We start from the raw sequence: 15,112 nt of genomic DNA on the forward strand, positions 1-15,112 counted from the left end.
TGGTGTGCATTGCTCTGCCTGGCTTTCCTAAGTAGAGTGTGGGAGTCAGGAGAGAGAGAGGATTGTAATGGCACAGTGGCATTGTATATTTTTGTGCCTTGTTTGGACTTATTTAAAAAATATTTAAGCAGCGTTCACTGGATACTCAATATTACACTACATTTTGTGGGCCCTCATAACCCTATAGACATGCTGCTGTCCCTTCGTAGCACTGTGGACAAAATATCTTCAGAGTTGTCCTTGCCTGAGCAGAACAAGCTTCGGTTATTGGCTGTGCCTAACATAGGAAAAAAAAGGGTGCTAACAGACAGTCCACCTGGGGGTCCAAAGTCTCAGTTTTAAATGTTGCACCTGAATTTGCCTTTCCCTTTGGTTCTGAATTGGTGATGTTCTGAAACTATTACCATGAATTCACTCTCAGGAGAAAGTCAAATTAGCAGCAGTGGCTTAGCATAATTAAAATCCTGGTTCACAGCCAGGGTGGTGGAGACAGGGAGACAAGAGTTCTAGGACATTCTCTGCCACATGTGGTGAGCCCAGGCTATTAAACTCTTTCTCGAGTACTAGTAAGTACCTAATACGAAAATAAATGAAATTCTGGCTTCTATAGCTAACTGTAAGTAAAAGGATTTGGGCCATTATTATAATTGTCACAGAGAATTATAATTTTTCTTCCCCTGTTAGTCATATTTTTCAATCTTGGGTTCCTTTTAGCCTGAATTTCGGATTGCTGCCACTGGAGTTGTCCTTGACCTGGATAAATCCATAAAAATTGTGAAGAAATTAAAACTAACTGGTTTTCCTTTTAAAATATTCAAGAATACTTCATTTATTAAGGTGTGTATATCCATGCATTCATGTTATAAATGTATACATTGTTAAAGAGTGGCAGACTCTTACCTGAAGTGTTTGCAGCCAGCAGCACTTCCTGTGTGGATCCTCTTTTTGGGTTTTGTCTATAATGGCTATTTTCAGGCTAGAGACTAAAGTCTAACTACAAGTTCATCTGTGTGGCCATTACACACTGTCCACAGGCATGAGGGCCCTGTTAGGATTCCAAGCATGCCTTTGTTTGGACTATGAATCATCAAATGGGGTTAGGTAGTGGATTTTCCTGTACTTTTAAAATATAGATTTAAAATTTTTAGAAGAGTATTTGAAATCTTGACATTTGATACTTTTGTTTTCTTTAAATGATTTGTCCAGTACTTAAAGGCAGAGATTCTTAGTAACTGCAGCTGTGACTTCTCCATGAGCCTGTCCTAGAGCCAACACAGATCAATCCACTGGGTTTTCTTACTACTTTAAAGCTGTGTTAGTAAGGAAAAAAAAATCCTAAATTTGTCCTAAATGTTCAGTAGAAAGTAGATAAACCAGTTTGCAGCAAACCACAAGATTTCAGTAGACTTCACAGTCAGTTTCACAGTGTTTAGAGAAGATAGTTTAAAAGTTTATTTTGGGAAGGGGTCTCCATTAAAGATACATTTCTAGACCATAAGGACTAGAGATGGTGCTCAGTGATAGAGTACTTGTATAAGGAGAGGAGGTACTCAGTGATAGAGTACTTGTATAAGGAGGGGAGGTACTCAGTGATAGAGTACTTGTATAAGGAGGGGAGGTACTCAGTGATAGAGTACTTGTATAAGGAGGGGAGGTACTCAGTGATAGAGTACTTGTATAAGGTGGGGAGGTACTCAGTGATAGAGTACTTGTATAAGGTGGGGAGGTACTCAGTGATAGAGTACTTGTATAAGGTGGGGAGGTACTCAGTGATAGAGTACTTGTATAAGGTGGGGAGGTACTTAGTGATAGAGAACTTGTATAAGGAGGGGAGGTACTTAGTGATAGAGTGCTTATAAAGCCTAGAGTTTGATTTTCAGCTCTGCACAAAAGAAGATATCAAGGTTGTCTAGGCCACTTCACACCTGTAAATCCCTCTTCCTCTTATAATGAGCTACCAGTAATTAGCCTACTGATGAGCGCAGAGAAAGGTTTTAAATGTTAGTTAAGTGAAAATAAAGTTGAGCAGTATATTATTTTGATGTAATTTCACTGTTAGTGAGTTGGTTTTAGTTTTTTAAGTAAAGCTGTAAGTGGTAAAGCATGTCTGTGAGTTTTTATTTCGTTGCTTGTAGGGAATGTTTAATTCTGCATTGGAAGTAGCCAAATTTGAAGGTGCTGTCATTCGAACTGTCAGTGGAATAAGGGGGCAGATCAAGAAAGCACTCCGGGCTCCCGAAGGAGCCTTCCGCGCTAGCTTTGAGGACAAGTTGCTAATGAGTGGTAAGGATCTTTTGTGGTTTGTTCAGGTCTAGCTGCTGCTGATTAGAGTGGGTTTCCAGAAGGCCAGGCAGCTCCATCTCTGTCCAGTTGGGATGTCCTGTACTTAGCTGGCTCACATTGTTTGTGCTGGCTGGCCTCACACCCAGATCTTTGTGATATTTAATCATAGTCAGTATCACAGGCTGTTAAGTTTTGATACTGTTTAACCAGGTAGAGGTGTCGGGGTGATTTAGAATGTGTGTATTGCTTGAGATACAAATCTTGTGAACCTTTTCTTCTAGATATTGTTTTCATGCGAACTTGGTACCCTGTCTCCATTCCTGCCTTCTACAATCCAGTAACATCTTTGTTGAAACCAGTGGGTGAGAAGGATACCTGGTCAGGGATGCGGACAACACATCAGCTAAGGCTTGCCCATGGAATCAAGTTAAAGGCAAACAAGGATTCCTTGTATAAGGTAAAGGTCACGCATGTCTGTGTTTCTAGACAGCGTCCTACAGGTGCTTTACGTGTGATATTTCGGTTTTTATGGTGCTTTGCTCTGAGCCAGCCCACCACCGTGGAATGACTCCCTTTTTATGACTGAGTTTTCAAGTATAAAGTCTAGTGCTAAATTTAATTTGAACAACTGTATATTTTTTGCTGGTTGGGGGAAGGAAAGAAAATGGTGGCAGTGTTTTTTTCAGAATTAGAAGTGAAATGAAAACTTGTGTGTGAGGATTTCTAATGACATGTGGTGGTTACATACTGAGAGTGAAGCCGGTGAGCATTCTGCCTTGTCACCACCTCGTGCTCAGTAGTGTACTTTACAGAAAGCCTCAACTCAAAAGACTGATATAAACCATGCTTCTTGTGTATATCCGGTCTCTTCTCTGGGTAGTCTCCCTCAGCCTGCATTTCTGCCGTCCCTTGTCCTTTGACCCCTGTCGCCTACTTGGTTTTCTTTGCAGAAGCGCTGACTCAGGGCTTTGCCCATTGTCCTGACAGGCTGTGTGGAGAGGCTCATGGGGCCTGGCCCGGGCTTCACACACTGACACAGTGGTGTCAGGTTGACCTGGCTCCCCGCCCCAGGACTTGGTGTATGTGTGATTTGAGAATTCTTTTTAGGTTTGGTTCCTTTACAGGTAGGCAGCTCGCAAATCTTTTCCATGTTTAACGCTGCCGTTGCCGATTGCTTGGTGTGCAGTGCAGAAGCTTGTTACTTTACTGTGAGTTCTCTTGGTTTGGGTTCTCTTGGTTGATAGCCAAAAAATGGAGGTGCTTTTCAGGTCAGGTTGGCCTGAGGGCTTGTCTTGGTTTTGCTGATTGAGGTTGGAAGACCTGCCCACTGTTGGTTGAGGTCACCATCCCATGGCACATTCCTGAACTGTGAAAAGCCAGCTGAACACTGTATTTATTCCTTTGCTCTCTGCTTTTGACTAGGTAGTGGCTCTTTAAGTTGCTCCCACCTTGTCATCCATCCCCACAGTGATGGTGAGCCGAAGAACCCTTTCTCCATGTGTGATTCCTTTTCTTAATCCCAGGAACAGTGAACGAAGAAGCCATCTCTTCTGTTTTCCCTGCAGTCTAGGGATAAATCCTACATGTAGCCATAGAGCATTCCATTTCATCTGATATTTTTGAGAGGTGACATCATTGTACATCATAGATGTTGTCCTATGGCTTTCCTCATGCATGTTGTCCTTGGATTTCTTTTCTTGCTGTTGTGAAGAGATCTGCAATAAACATGAACACCTCTGTAGTTTGGTGGGGAGCTGAGTATATGTCCATGAGTGGTAAAGCTGGATCATATATATGGTGTCCATGAATGGTATAGCTGGGTCATATATATGGAAGGCCTTTTTAAAAAAATTAATCAATTTATACTCCATATTTTATTCACCCCCCCTTCACCCTCTGATTGTTCCATATCCCATATCTCCTCTACACCCCCCTGTCTCCACATAGACGCCCCCACCCGCCACCCCACCTGACCTCTAAACTCCCTGGGGTCTCCAGTCTCTTGAGGGTTAGGTGCATCAACTCTGACTGAACACAGACCCAGAAGTCCTCCACTGTATGTGTGCTGGAGGCCTCATATCAGCTGCTGTATGCTGTCTGTTTGGTGGGCCAGTGTTTGAGAGATCTCGGGGGTCCAGATTAATTAAGACTGCTGGTCCTCCTACAGGATCACCCTTCTCCTCAGCTTCTTTCAGCTTTTCCCTAATTTAACAATGGGTCAGCTGCTTCTGTCCATTGGTTGGGTACAAATATCAGCATTTGACTCTTTCAGCTGCTTGTTGGTTCTTCCGGAGTTCGGTCATGATAGATCCCTTTTTGTGAGCGTGCCATAGCATCAGTAATAGTGTCAGGCCTTGGGACCTCCCCTTGAGTTGGATCCCACTTTGGGCCTGTCACTGGACTTTCTTTTCCTCAGGCTCCTCTCCATTTCCATCCCTGTAATTCTTTCAGACAGGAACAATTATGGGTCAGAGTTGTGACTGTGGGATGCCCCTCCCCCCTCATTTGATGCCCTGTCTTATGGAAGACCTTTCTGAGAAAATTCCACACTGGTTTCCGTAATGGGTGAACAGTTTAGTCGTCTTCTTTGTACACATGCTCCGTCATTTGTGGTCATTTGTCATCTTGATGATAGCATGTTGAGGGATGACATGGAATCTGGGAGTTTTAATTTGCATTTCCCCAATGGTTAAGGATATTGAACATTTTAAAAAATAATATATTAGCCATTGTATTTCTTCTTTTAGGAAGTCTGTATTCAGTTTCTTTTCATGTGGGAGGGGTTGTTTGCTCCTTTTTTTGAGTTCCTTATTAGTCACCTGCCAGGTGTATAGCTGGCAAAGATTTTCTTTCCTGGTAGTCTGTCTTTTCACTTTTCTTTAAATTCCATAAGGTTCCATTTGTCAGTTACTGGCCTTGTGTCCTGAGTGATGCCTGTGCCAGTGTTGAAGATCACCTGCATCCCTGTCGCTGCTCCAGAGGTTCAGGAGCGCTTGCTGGTCTTTCTTGTCTGTGGAACATGCAGATATTTAAGTACATGTATGTGGGGTGTGCGTGTATACTTACACTTGTGTCACACTTTTTTTTTTTTTTTTCGGTTTTTCGAGACAGGGTTTCTCTGTGTAGTCCTGGCTGTCCTGGCACTCACTTCATAGACCAGGCTGGCCTCGAACTCAGAAATCCGCCTGCCTCTGCCTCCCGAGTGCTGGGATTAAAGGCATGCGCCACCACACCCAGCTTGTGTCACACTTTTATCATGCATATCTTGGTCGCCTTGTAACATTTTTTTCTTTTTTTTTTTTTTTTTTTTTGGTTTTTCGAGACAGGGTTTCTCTGTGTAGCCCTGGCTGTCCTGGAACTCACTTTGTAGACCAGGCTGGCCTCGAACTCAGAAATCCGCCTGCCTCTGCCTCCCGAGTGCTGGGATTAAAGGCGTGCGCCACCAGTAACATTTTTTTCTTAAAAATTATTTTATTATTTTTATAAGGATGATGTTTTCCTTACCATCTCTGTGCCTGCAGAGGCCAGAAGAGGGCATTGCTCTCCTGGAGTTGGAGTTATAGATGGTGTGGTGTTGGGAAGAGCAGCAAAAGCTGTTATCGAATGAACTATCTCCCCAGCCCCTTTTGTAGCAGTTTAGATTATCTGCTTTCTCTGGAATAAGCAAATGAAAGAGAATATGGGAGCTGAGGACAGCTGTTAGGGACGCAGCAATTAGTGCAATTGGAATGGCTCAGGTGTTGGCCCAGAATGTATTAATGGCTTCAGTAATCAGGTCTTTGAGTAGACTTCTGTAAGAAATATGGTATGCAGTGTGAGGCTGCCAGTAATGAGGGAGGATGATGTAAGTGGGAGAGTTTTATTGTTTCCTACTGTTCAGATGTCTTGTTCGTTGAGTAGGCTGTGGACTACAGTAGATCCAGAGCATGTGGAGATTATGGGTTTCATTAGTTATAATATAATGCTGTGTTATTGTGGCGCTAGAGATCTTCTCTCCCTCACCTCTTACTTAGGATTATTTAGTGTACTTAACTCCAAACTGTATCTCTGCTAGGCAGCATGTAATAGGATCTGATCTTTAAAAACTCACTTAGCTATTCTGTGTGCATTAGGTAAAAACTTATTTCTGCCATTTTGATAATTGCCTTTTAATCTCCCCCCCCCCCCTTAAAAAAATATCCACGTTTCTTTCCTTTTCTGGGCACCTGGAATGTTGTAGAGTCAGACAGATGTAGGTATAGGGTGCGAGTGCGCTCCAGGTTCCACACGTACTTGGTTTCAGTGTAGTGTACTGAGCAGTGTGCTCTGAAGTTAGCAGCAGGGTCCATTACTGACTTAACTCATTGCTGGCACCAGCTGCTTGATAAGAACCAGCTTATGGAGGAAGGCTTGGGGTTTGCTCACAGTTTAAGAGTCCATCATGGTAGCAAGACCAAAAGATGGCTGGCCACATTGCAGACATAGTTGGGAAAACTAGGGCTGGAAAGTGGGCGCAGGCTAGCAGCCTTTGAGACCTCTCTCCAGGGACCTGCCTTCTTCAGTAAGGCTCTAGCTCCTTTTTGCAGAACTATTTTTCCCCCTCTGAGTTCTTTTTAACCAAGATTTTGAAAGTCGCTGTGGGTGATGTCTTTAGAGAGAGAAAATAGAAGCACAAGAGAGTTGTTCTCTACATACTGGCTCTGACCTCTGGCTTGTCTCCTGCTGACTTGCTGTTTATCAGTCATTTCTGCAGTGGGTAAATACCTAGGTGATACTATTTAACTTGAATGTAGAATTAATTCAGTGTGTAGATTGTGCTCTGTGTGCTGATTAGCTCTTACTCTGCCTGCCTCCATCAGAACCAGTCAGCCTTTGGCTGCTGAGGAAGAGCCATTGATGGAATGAAAAGGTAATCTGTCCTTGTTCCCCTAGAAGTGAACCACCCCAGATCCCCAGAGATAACCCAAGCTCTCCACTGAGATGAACTCTGAATCTGTTCTTGTGTTTCATTGGAGACCCATAGCTTTCCTGTTTCAAGTAGGCTCAGTGGGTTTTCAGAAGCCCTGTAACTGTAATGTGTGAGCTCTTTGTTTTGCTTATCTGTGTAGATGCCCACTGAGGCTGTCCACATCGGATGGTGATTGAATCCCCATTTCTGGCTGTCAGTAGATGCTAATGTGACTGAGTTTATAGAAAAGTCAATCCGTGAGAAGTGTTTTTTTTTTTTTTTTTTTTTTTTTATAGTTTTAAGTACATATAGGTTATTCTTTAAATATGTCATGTCTGTTTTTTTTCCTTTTCAGCCAATCCTGAGACAAAAGAAACATTTTAATTCACTGCATATTCCCAAAGCCTTGCAGAAGGCTCTGCCATTTAAGAACAAACCCAAGACTCAAGCAAAGGCAGGCAAAGTGCCGAGGGACAGGCAGAGACCGGCCGTCATACGTGAACCTCATGAGAGAAAGGTACTGTCCACAGTGACTGTGTCCACAGTGACTGACTTGTCTTTGCATTTAGTTATAGAGATAGTGGAAGTTGGGGGAACAACCAGAGGCTGTGTGGCATCCTTAGTCATAGTTCACCTATATTTGCATAGGGAGTAACGACCCCTGTCTGGTGGACCGCTTAGCTAGTTGCATATGGTTCCATATAGGATAAATATAGGTGGTTTTTTCATAAGGTAAATGCATGCATACATACCTACATGCAAATTGTGATGAATTTTCACTAAATTAATTTCCACTTGAGATTGAATCTATTTGATACCATCAAGCCAGTGTAGTGAAGTCCTGACTAGGTGACAGGCAGGCTCAGACTGGCTTGTGCTCACCATTTTTGTCTTGTCAGGTCCTGGCTCTGCTAGATGCTCTGAGCACAATACACAGTCAGAAAATGAAAAAGGCCAAAGAGCAGAGACGCCTGCACAACAAGGAGCATGTGAAGATGAAGCAGAAGGAGGAAGAGGACAAGCTGAGGCGGCAGAAGGACCTGAGGAAGAAGCTCTTCCGGATGCAGGGTCAGAAGGAGAAACGAAGTCAGAAGTCTAGTCTGAGAGGAGCTGAGGATACCTGAATGGAGGGGTGTCTTCCAGAGCTGCAGCCGTGATGGCTTCAGTGCTTGTGACAAGTCATGACGAGAGCTTGTTGAGACTCTGGGATGTGTGGTCCCGCCGTGCCTGGAGGAACTGTAGAAAGCCTGCTGGTGGCATCCGTGCTCATTCACAGCATCCAGCAAGTCACAGTTCAAGGCTGGGAAACTTGGGGCTTTGTGAATTCACTCATTGGTTCTTCCCGTCTTGGTTTATTTTGTGCTATAAAAATATTAAACTATTTTCCCATTAATTTTGGCCTGGTGATTTATTTGGGGATGAATACATGACAGTTTGCTTATAAATGACTGCTTACTCTACCATCTTTATGAGGTTCCCAGGAGGATAAATACTAAATGAAGCTTTTGGGTTGTATTGGTATTGACTGAATAGAGAGGCCACAGGTGGCAAAAGTTACAGAGTTAGGTAAGTGGGGCTACCCAATCCTGTTGGAACCCAGATGATAGCACCAAGAGCCCCAGTATGACAGAGGTGGAGCTACAAGGTTGTTGGTCTTGCAGAGCTTTGGTCTTGCTTTGACCTAATCTTTCTATGCAGTCTTCCATTTTGGAGCTGGAAAATCTACTCTGTGTCATCATGGACTCTCTAAGCCTGACTCGGCCCCTAGTACAAGGAGTTAATTATTCAGTCTATTCATTAGCATGGTTAAGGTGAGCCTGCCTCCTTGGGAGTGGTTCTTGGTTCAGGAGAGTACCCTGATGCTGGAGGGATGTTAGGCTTACACCCAGGGAGACTTAGTGTCGGTCATGGTATCTTGTCCCAACATGTGACGTTGGTAAGAAGCCTACCAAATTATTACTCCATCAAAGCAGATTTTTTTAATGCAAATTCTGTTGAACAAGTGAAAATACAATCTGATATTAAAGCCAGAAGTTGTTGAGCCAGAGCAACGTTATACACGGAGAATACAGGGATCTCAGTCTGTCCCTCATATGGTATGGTCAGTGATTTGAGACTGGGTAACAAGGACTGGAAATGTCCTTCTCTTGGGTCTGCAGACAGATTCTACGCACATTTGGCCTGAAGAAAGCTTGCCCTTGGCTTAGCAGATGACGTCACTTGTTGCACCCTCCCACCCTGAGGGAGGAAAGCACCCTCCTGGGGCCGTCATAACTCCATTACTCTCAGAGTCCTGCCCATGTAATTACAATGAGGCTAGGGTTTAATATATGAATTCTAAGGGGATACCAACATTCAGATCACAGAAGGCAAGTTCCCAGAGGGGCCTGTGGCCTTTTACCAGGAACAGTGTGCCCTGGAAAAAGAAACAATCAGACATTGTGGACTACTTCACACTGACTCTGAACTAGCACTCATTCAAAAGACCCACAGTGTCACTGTAGCCTACCAGTCAAGGTCAGGGTTCACGAAGGTTAAGCAATCGATGGACTTGCGTTTAGATTTGGCTCTCCACGAGGAAGCCTGTGTGCTGGTTATTGTCCTAGATCCAGATGTGAAATTAGAATAGACAACAGCTGGGAACCTGGAGAGTTCCACATTGGCTTGTGCTGTTTTTCTCCTTGTAACAGCTCTGACAATAAGCAGCTTGAAGGATTCCACTCATGGCTGGAGGGTACAGTCCGTCACCACAGGGAAGATGGTGGCAGAGTTTAGGACAAGGGATTAAACTCTTTATTTCCCCACCTTCTAAGACTCCCATACAAATCCCAACACACTTCACACACACTAAGACTTTACACAATGGCTGCTACATTATCTGGTTAAATAGTGGACCCCTCCCGAGCTCTTTGGAGCTCTTTGTTTCTGAGTGCCTGTTTTTAGACAACTGGCCACTTGAATATGAGTTCAAATTCCAATGGAGAAGAGTCACCACCTGTCTTAAGAGTTTCTGTTGTTGTGAAGAGACACCATGACCATGGCAACTCTTATAAAGAAAAACATTTAATCAGGGCTCGCCTATGATTTCAGAGGTTTAGTCCATTATCATCATGACAGGAAAAATGGCGTCGTGCAGTCAGATGTGCTGGAGAAGGAGCCAGAAAGTTCTACATCTGGTTTCACAGGCATCAGGAAAAAAAAAAAAACTCACCCTGGGCGTGGCTTGAGCATCTGAGACCTCAAGGCCACAATTTACTCCAACCAGGTCACATCTCCCAATATCTACACTTCCTATGGACCCATGGACACCATTTTTACTCAGATCACCACAGCACCTTCCTTTGAATAAAACTAAGTGTCCTTCCTGTTTCTGGGTTGACTCTCTGGGGCACACCCTCCTGGCCAAGAGTAAACCTTGCCTTGTCCAGACACTTAAGTTGGAATAGTGGCCACTTTTTTTTTACAACCCTGAACTTAATTTCTAACAGTTTCAGTCTCCCTCGCCCAAATCATCTCAAACTCCTTGTCTATGGGGATCTGGAGTGATTGCCTTACTAGGACAGGCTGAAGAATTTTTTAGAAGCTATTCTTGCTAACACTTTAATCTGTTGATTGAATACATTATAAGAACATACAAAAAGGCTGCATGCCTTGATGTGATGGGGAAGGGGCAGAGCTTCATTTATGCCAGCCAGAGTCTGCAAAGACCCAGACTGGCTGCTTCTGCCCCTGCCCTGCCCTTGTCTGATCATACCCATCGGACGCCATACTAGTTACTTTCTTCAGTGTTTCCCACCTTGCAGTTTATGCCTAGCATTTAATCACTCCCTTTACATGATTTTACTGTAACAGCAGTGATACTCTTGGTTAGGGTTTCAGAGCAAGCAAAGGCAACTTGGGTAGGAAAGGAGAGTTTGTTTATCTTAGAGCTTGTGGTCTGCCATCGAGGGAAGTCAAGGCAGGGCAGGAACCTGGAGACAGGAACTGATAGAGAGGCCATGGAGGAGTGCTGTTTACATAATGGCTTGCCCAGTCCCATTTCTCAGACAGCTCAGGACTACCTGCCTAGGGGTGGTACTACCCTCTACAGGGCGAGTCTTCCCATACCCATCCTTAGTAAAGACAGACTTGCCTTCAGATCAAGCTGATGGAGGCATTTTCTCCATTGGAGTTCTCTCTTCTTAGATACCTTGTGCTAAGTTGACATAAAACTAGTCAGTACAGTGAGATTTCCTGTAGGAAGTAAGTCAGCGTTGTCCCCAGAACTCAATCTAAGGTCTTACCATCTTCCGGAAGCGTCTAGACAGCTACCCCTCCCTTCCTCTGCAGCCTTAGCCCTGTCTCTTTGTTCTGTGCCCCACTTGCCCAGAAACTGTTTTAGATTCACCCCTACTTGGGAATTCTGTGCCTTGGCCCTGGCTCCTGAGTCTGTCCCCAGGGGTTCCATTCCATCTCTTCTAATGTTATTTGCATCTGTTAGCTGAAAGATCACAAGACTGGAAGGCTGACCTATGTAGGGTACTTTCTGAGGCTCTGCTGAAATGACTGAGAGCCAAGCTGGTAGCTGTTCCCTTAGGTTGTCTTTCCAGGCCCGGAGCTGGCCCGAGGCCCTTTATGCAGACCGTGCAGGGCATCAGAAGCTAGGCGTGCACACAGAGGAGCCTCGGTTTCCTTATCTATATAATAAACAGAACCAGGGATATGCCGTGGCTCTGAGGTCTGCCTTTGGGACCAGAAGCAGCATCGATTCCACTTGTGAGCCACTGTACCTCCACAGTGAGAGGTGTGGGTGGGAGGGAAGGAGTCAAGTGTGTGTACAGCTGCATGTGAGCATCTGCAAGTGTGCGCATCTGAATGCACTCAGGGAGACTGTCGTGTATGGCTGCAAACAAACACACATGAGCTCACATCTGGTTAGCGCACTCAGAGGACTTTCTTTCCCTAGATCCTAGGGGATTAAGGGATGTGAGCCCCGTTCCCCGCACCTCCGTGTGAGATTATTAGCAGCTACAGTGGTCAGAAAGACTGCATGCTGCTCTATGGAGCAGTCTAAGGAACCTCCATAAGGGTCTCTTCATTGGGAGTTACAGCAGCAGCCACGAGATGGCGCCATAGGGCAAGGGCTGCAAGAGGAAGGCCAGTCTAACAGGGGGCTTCAGAGCCAGACGCCCCCTCCAACTGAATGCTGATGGTTGCAGCCAGCCCCGGATGCTGACCCAGGCATACAGTGAGCACTGACCACAGAATAACCGCTAGACAGAGCTCTTACGATTATTTTGTGCTTATATTCCCAGGGCTGACTGCAGAACGTGAGTTCACTCATTTTATCTAGAACTTTGCATGTTTGTTTGTTGTGTAAGAAAGAAAAAAATGTATCATTTAAAACATCCAGGGTTGATCTGAAAGTACAAAAGAGTTTAATTTTGCCAGTCAGTAGCTATGTGACTTTGGATATATCTTTGGGGGGAAAAAAGTGTGTGTGTGTGTGTGTGTGTGTGTGTGTGCGTGTGTGTGTGTGTGTGTGATATAATCAATTTTTAGAATACATGTGGATGAGTATGCATGGGTATAATGTGCACCTACACCTATGGAAATGCGTGTGTGTTTGTATCTCGGCACATGTGTGTATCTGAGTATGACTGTCCTGCTTAGTTATATATCCACCTTACATAAGCTAGAGTCCTTTGGGAAGAGGGACACTCAATTGAGAAAATGCCCCCATAAGATCTGCCTGTAGACAAGACTGTAGGCATGTTCTTGATTAGCAGTTGGTGTGGGCTGGCCAAGCTCTCTGGGGGCAGCTCTGCTCCTGAGTTTGGTCCTGTGTGGCTTGAGAAAGCCACGAAGAGGAAGCCAGTCAGCAGTGTTCCACCATGGCTCCGTCTTCAGCTTCGGCTTCAGCTCCTGCTTCCATTTCCCGCCCTGCTTGAGGTCCTTCCCTGGCTTCTATGGTAAACTCAGATGTGGAAGTGTGAGCAACATAAACTTTTTCCTCCCTAAGTTGCTCTCGGTCACGGTGTTTTATCACAGCAATAGATTTCTCTAAGTTGTGTGGTTGCAGTATAGGTAAATGCTGTAAGGGAGGAAGGAAGAGAGAGGGAGGGAGGGAGGAAGAGATGGAGGGAGGGAAGGTTGAAGAGTTGAGAGGAAATAAGCTGAAGTTGGTAGAAAACATACATTTGTTGCCAAGGAGAGAAGCCACCACCTAAAAAAAAAAAAAAATCTTAAGGGTCATTTTTGCCGGTGTAAGGTGGGGAAATCCATTTATAGTTAAGAAGAGAGGGCTCTCTGTCGGGGGATGGACATGCCACTAAATTTCACCCCATGCTTTGGGGAACAAAGAGGAAACAGGAACCAGAGGCACAGAAAAAGGCTTAGGCACAGAGAGGGCAGCTGGGTAGCTGGATGAAGGTCCTTCTTTTGGGAAGAGGCCATTGCAGGAATTTGCCCTGGAAGGAAGGCAGGATCGACCGGGGTAGGTCAGACACTTGGCCATGTTCTGGCCCAAGGCATCCCTCAGATGGGAAACGTTGGTGTTCAGCAACCACTGGAGAGACACAAAGTTTCTTCTCTGTGCTATGTCTTAAAATAAACTCCAGGGGGATTAAAAGTTTAAGCAAGATAATAAGTACATAAATAAATAACGATCATAGCTCAGTGGTACAGCACTTCCTGGCCTACATCAGGCCCTGGAGGCAATTCTGACTGCATTTTTTAAGGTAGCTAACTTGGGTCAGTCACGGGAAGCTGGGGAAGAGAAGTGGACACAGAAGGTCACCCTGCTGCTGACTTAGGGTCTGAGAACATGCTGGGCTTGGGGAGGGCATCCTAATTCCTGTCCCAGGGAGGCTGAGGTGAGGTCCTGAACCAAGAAAGGGAATGCTCAGGTGAGACAGCAACTGGAACCCAGCCCTGGACACAGAGTCACTTACCGTATTGGTTTGGGGAAGGGAAATGTGCCCAGACCTTCAAGGCAACAAGGAGATGCCATCTGGTGAAGGATTCCAGCAGTCCCAGGGGATAGAAAAATCCAGTAGAGCATGGCATGAATTAGCAGAGATAAAATCCCAGCTCAGGCTCAGCAAAGAAGTCTGCCGGGGGGGGGGGGCAGCAAGCTGAACTCAGGAGCAGCAGAGAGCAGCTAATCTGCTGTATCGGAGTTCGTCCTTGCGTTGGCTCCCTTTAACGGTCAGAACCTAGGAATACATATAGGTTCCTGGGAACTTTCAGGAAAAATAAAAATGTTCTTAGAGAAGAGACTTAGAAACATGGGCACAGGATATACCTTGGATTTATCACTTGGACTTTTGTGGATTGAGTTAATAGAAGCTGTGTCTCAAATATTCAGGGACCGCAAAGGGAAAAGTAGATTGGAGATTCCTTTCTGTGCTAAGAAAATCTAGGCAGCTCCTGTCATATGTTGCAGCTTCTTTCTTTCTCCCTTCCTTCCTTCCTTCCTTCCTTCCTTCCTTCCTTCCTTCCTTCCTTCCTTCCTTCCTTCCTTCTCTCCCTCCCTCCCTTCTCTCTCTCTCTCTCTCTCTCATACCAGTCGAGGTGTGATTTGCATGCTCTTTATTTCGAACTCCAGTGCATCCCTCTTGTTTCACAGATAAAGTAGAAGAACAGCTAAGCTAAAGAGAAGCTAAGTAGATGCCCCCATGGTTCTCACAGCCTTTCTTCTGTTGGGTGGAGGTGCAGATGCACTGAGACTTAGACAAGGTACTAGGTCAGCGCTTCTCAACCTTCCTAATGCTGCTACCTTTTTAATACAGCTCCTCATGTTGTGGTCACCCCCCCCCCCATCATAAAGTGATTCTCATTGCTTCATAACTATAATTTTGCTACCTCTAGGAGTTGTAGTGTAAACATCTGATATGCAGGATATTTGCTATGTGGCCTCTA

General features: G+C 44.9%; 1 protein-coding gene across 1 annotated transcript in view; it reads left to right on the forward strand.

Annotated features, from left to right (window-relative positions):
• Positions 1-8,603, forward strand: part of Bms1 (BMS1 ribosome biogenesis factor) — a 36,226-nt gene extending 27,623 nt beyond the window's left edge. The window contains exons 19-23 of the mRNA XM_085840097.1: positions 715-837; positions 2,136-2,283; positions 2,565-2,740; positions 7,566-7,727; positions 8,110-8,603. Of these exons, the coding sequence (XP_085696223.1) occupies positions 715-837; positions 2,136-2,283; positions 2,565-2,740; positions 7,566-7,727; positions 8,110-8,334 (834 nt within the window). The 3' untranslated portion in view covers positions 8,335-8,603. The remainder of the gene's footprint in view (positions 1-714; positions 838-2,135; positions 2,284-2,564; positions 2,741-7,565; positions 7,728-8,109) is intronic.
• Positions 8,604-15,112: the final 6,509 nt, after the last annotated feature.

The sequence above is a fragment of the Mus caroli genome, unplaced genomic scaffold (genome assembly GCF_978045245.1).
Source record: "Mus caroli unplaced genomic scaffold, Mus_caroli_1 scaffold_7, whole genome shotgun sequence".
Classification (NCBI taxonomy): domain Eukaryota; kingdom Metazoa; phylum Chordata; class Mammalia; order Rodentia; family Muridae; genus Mus; species Mus caroli.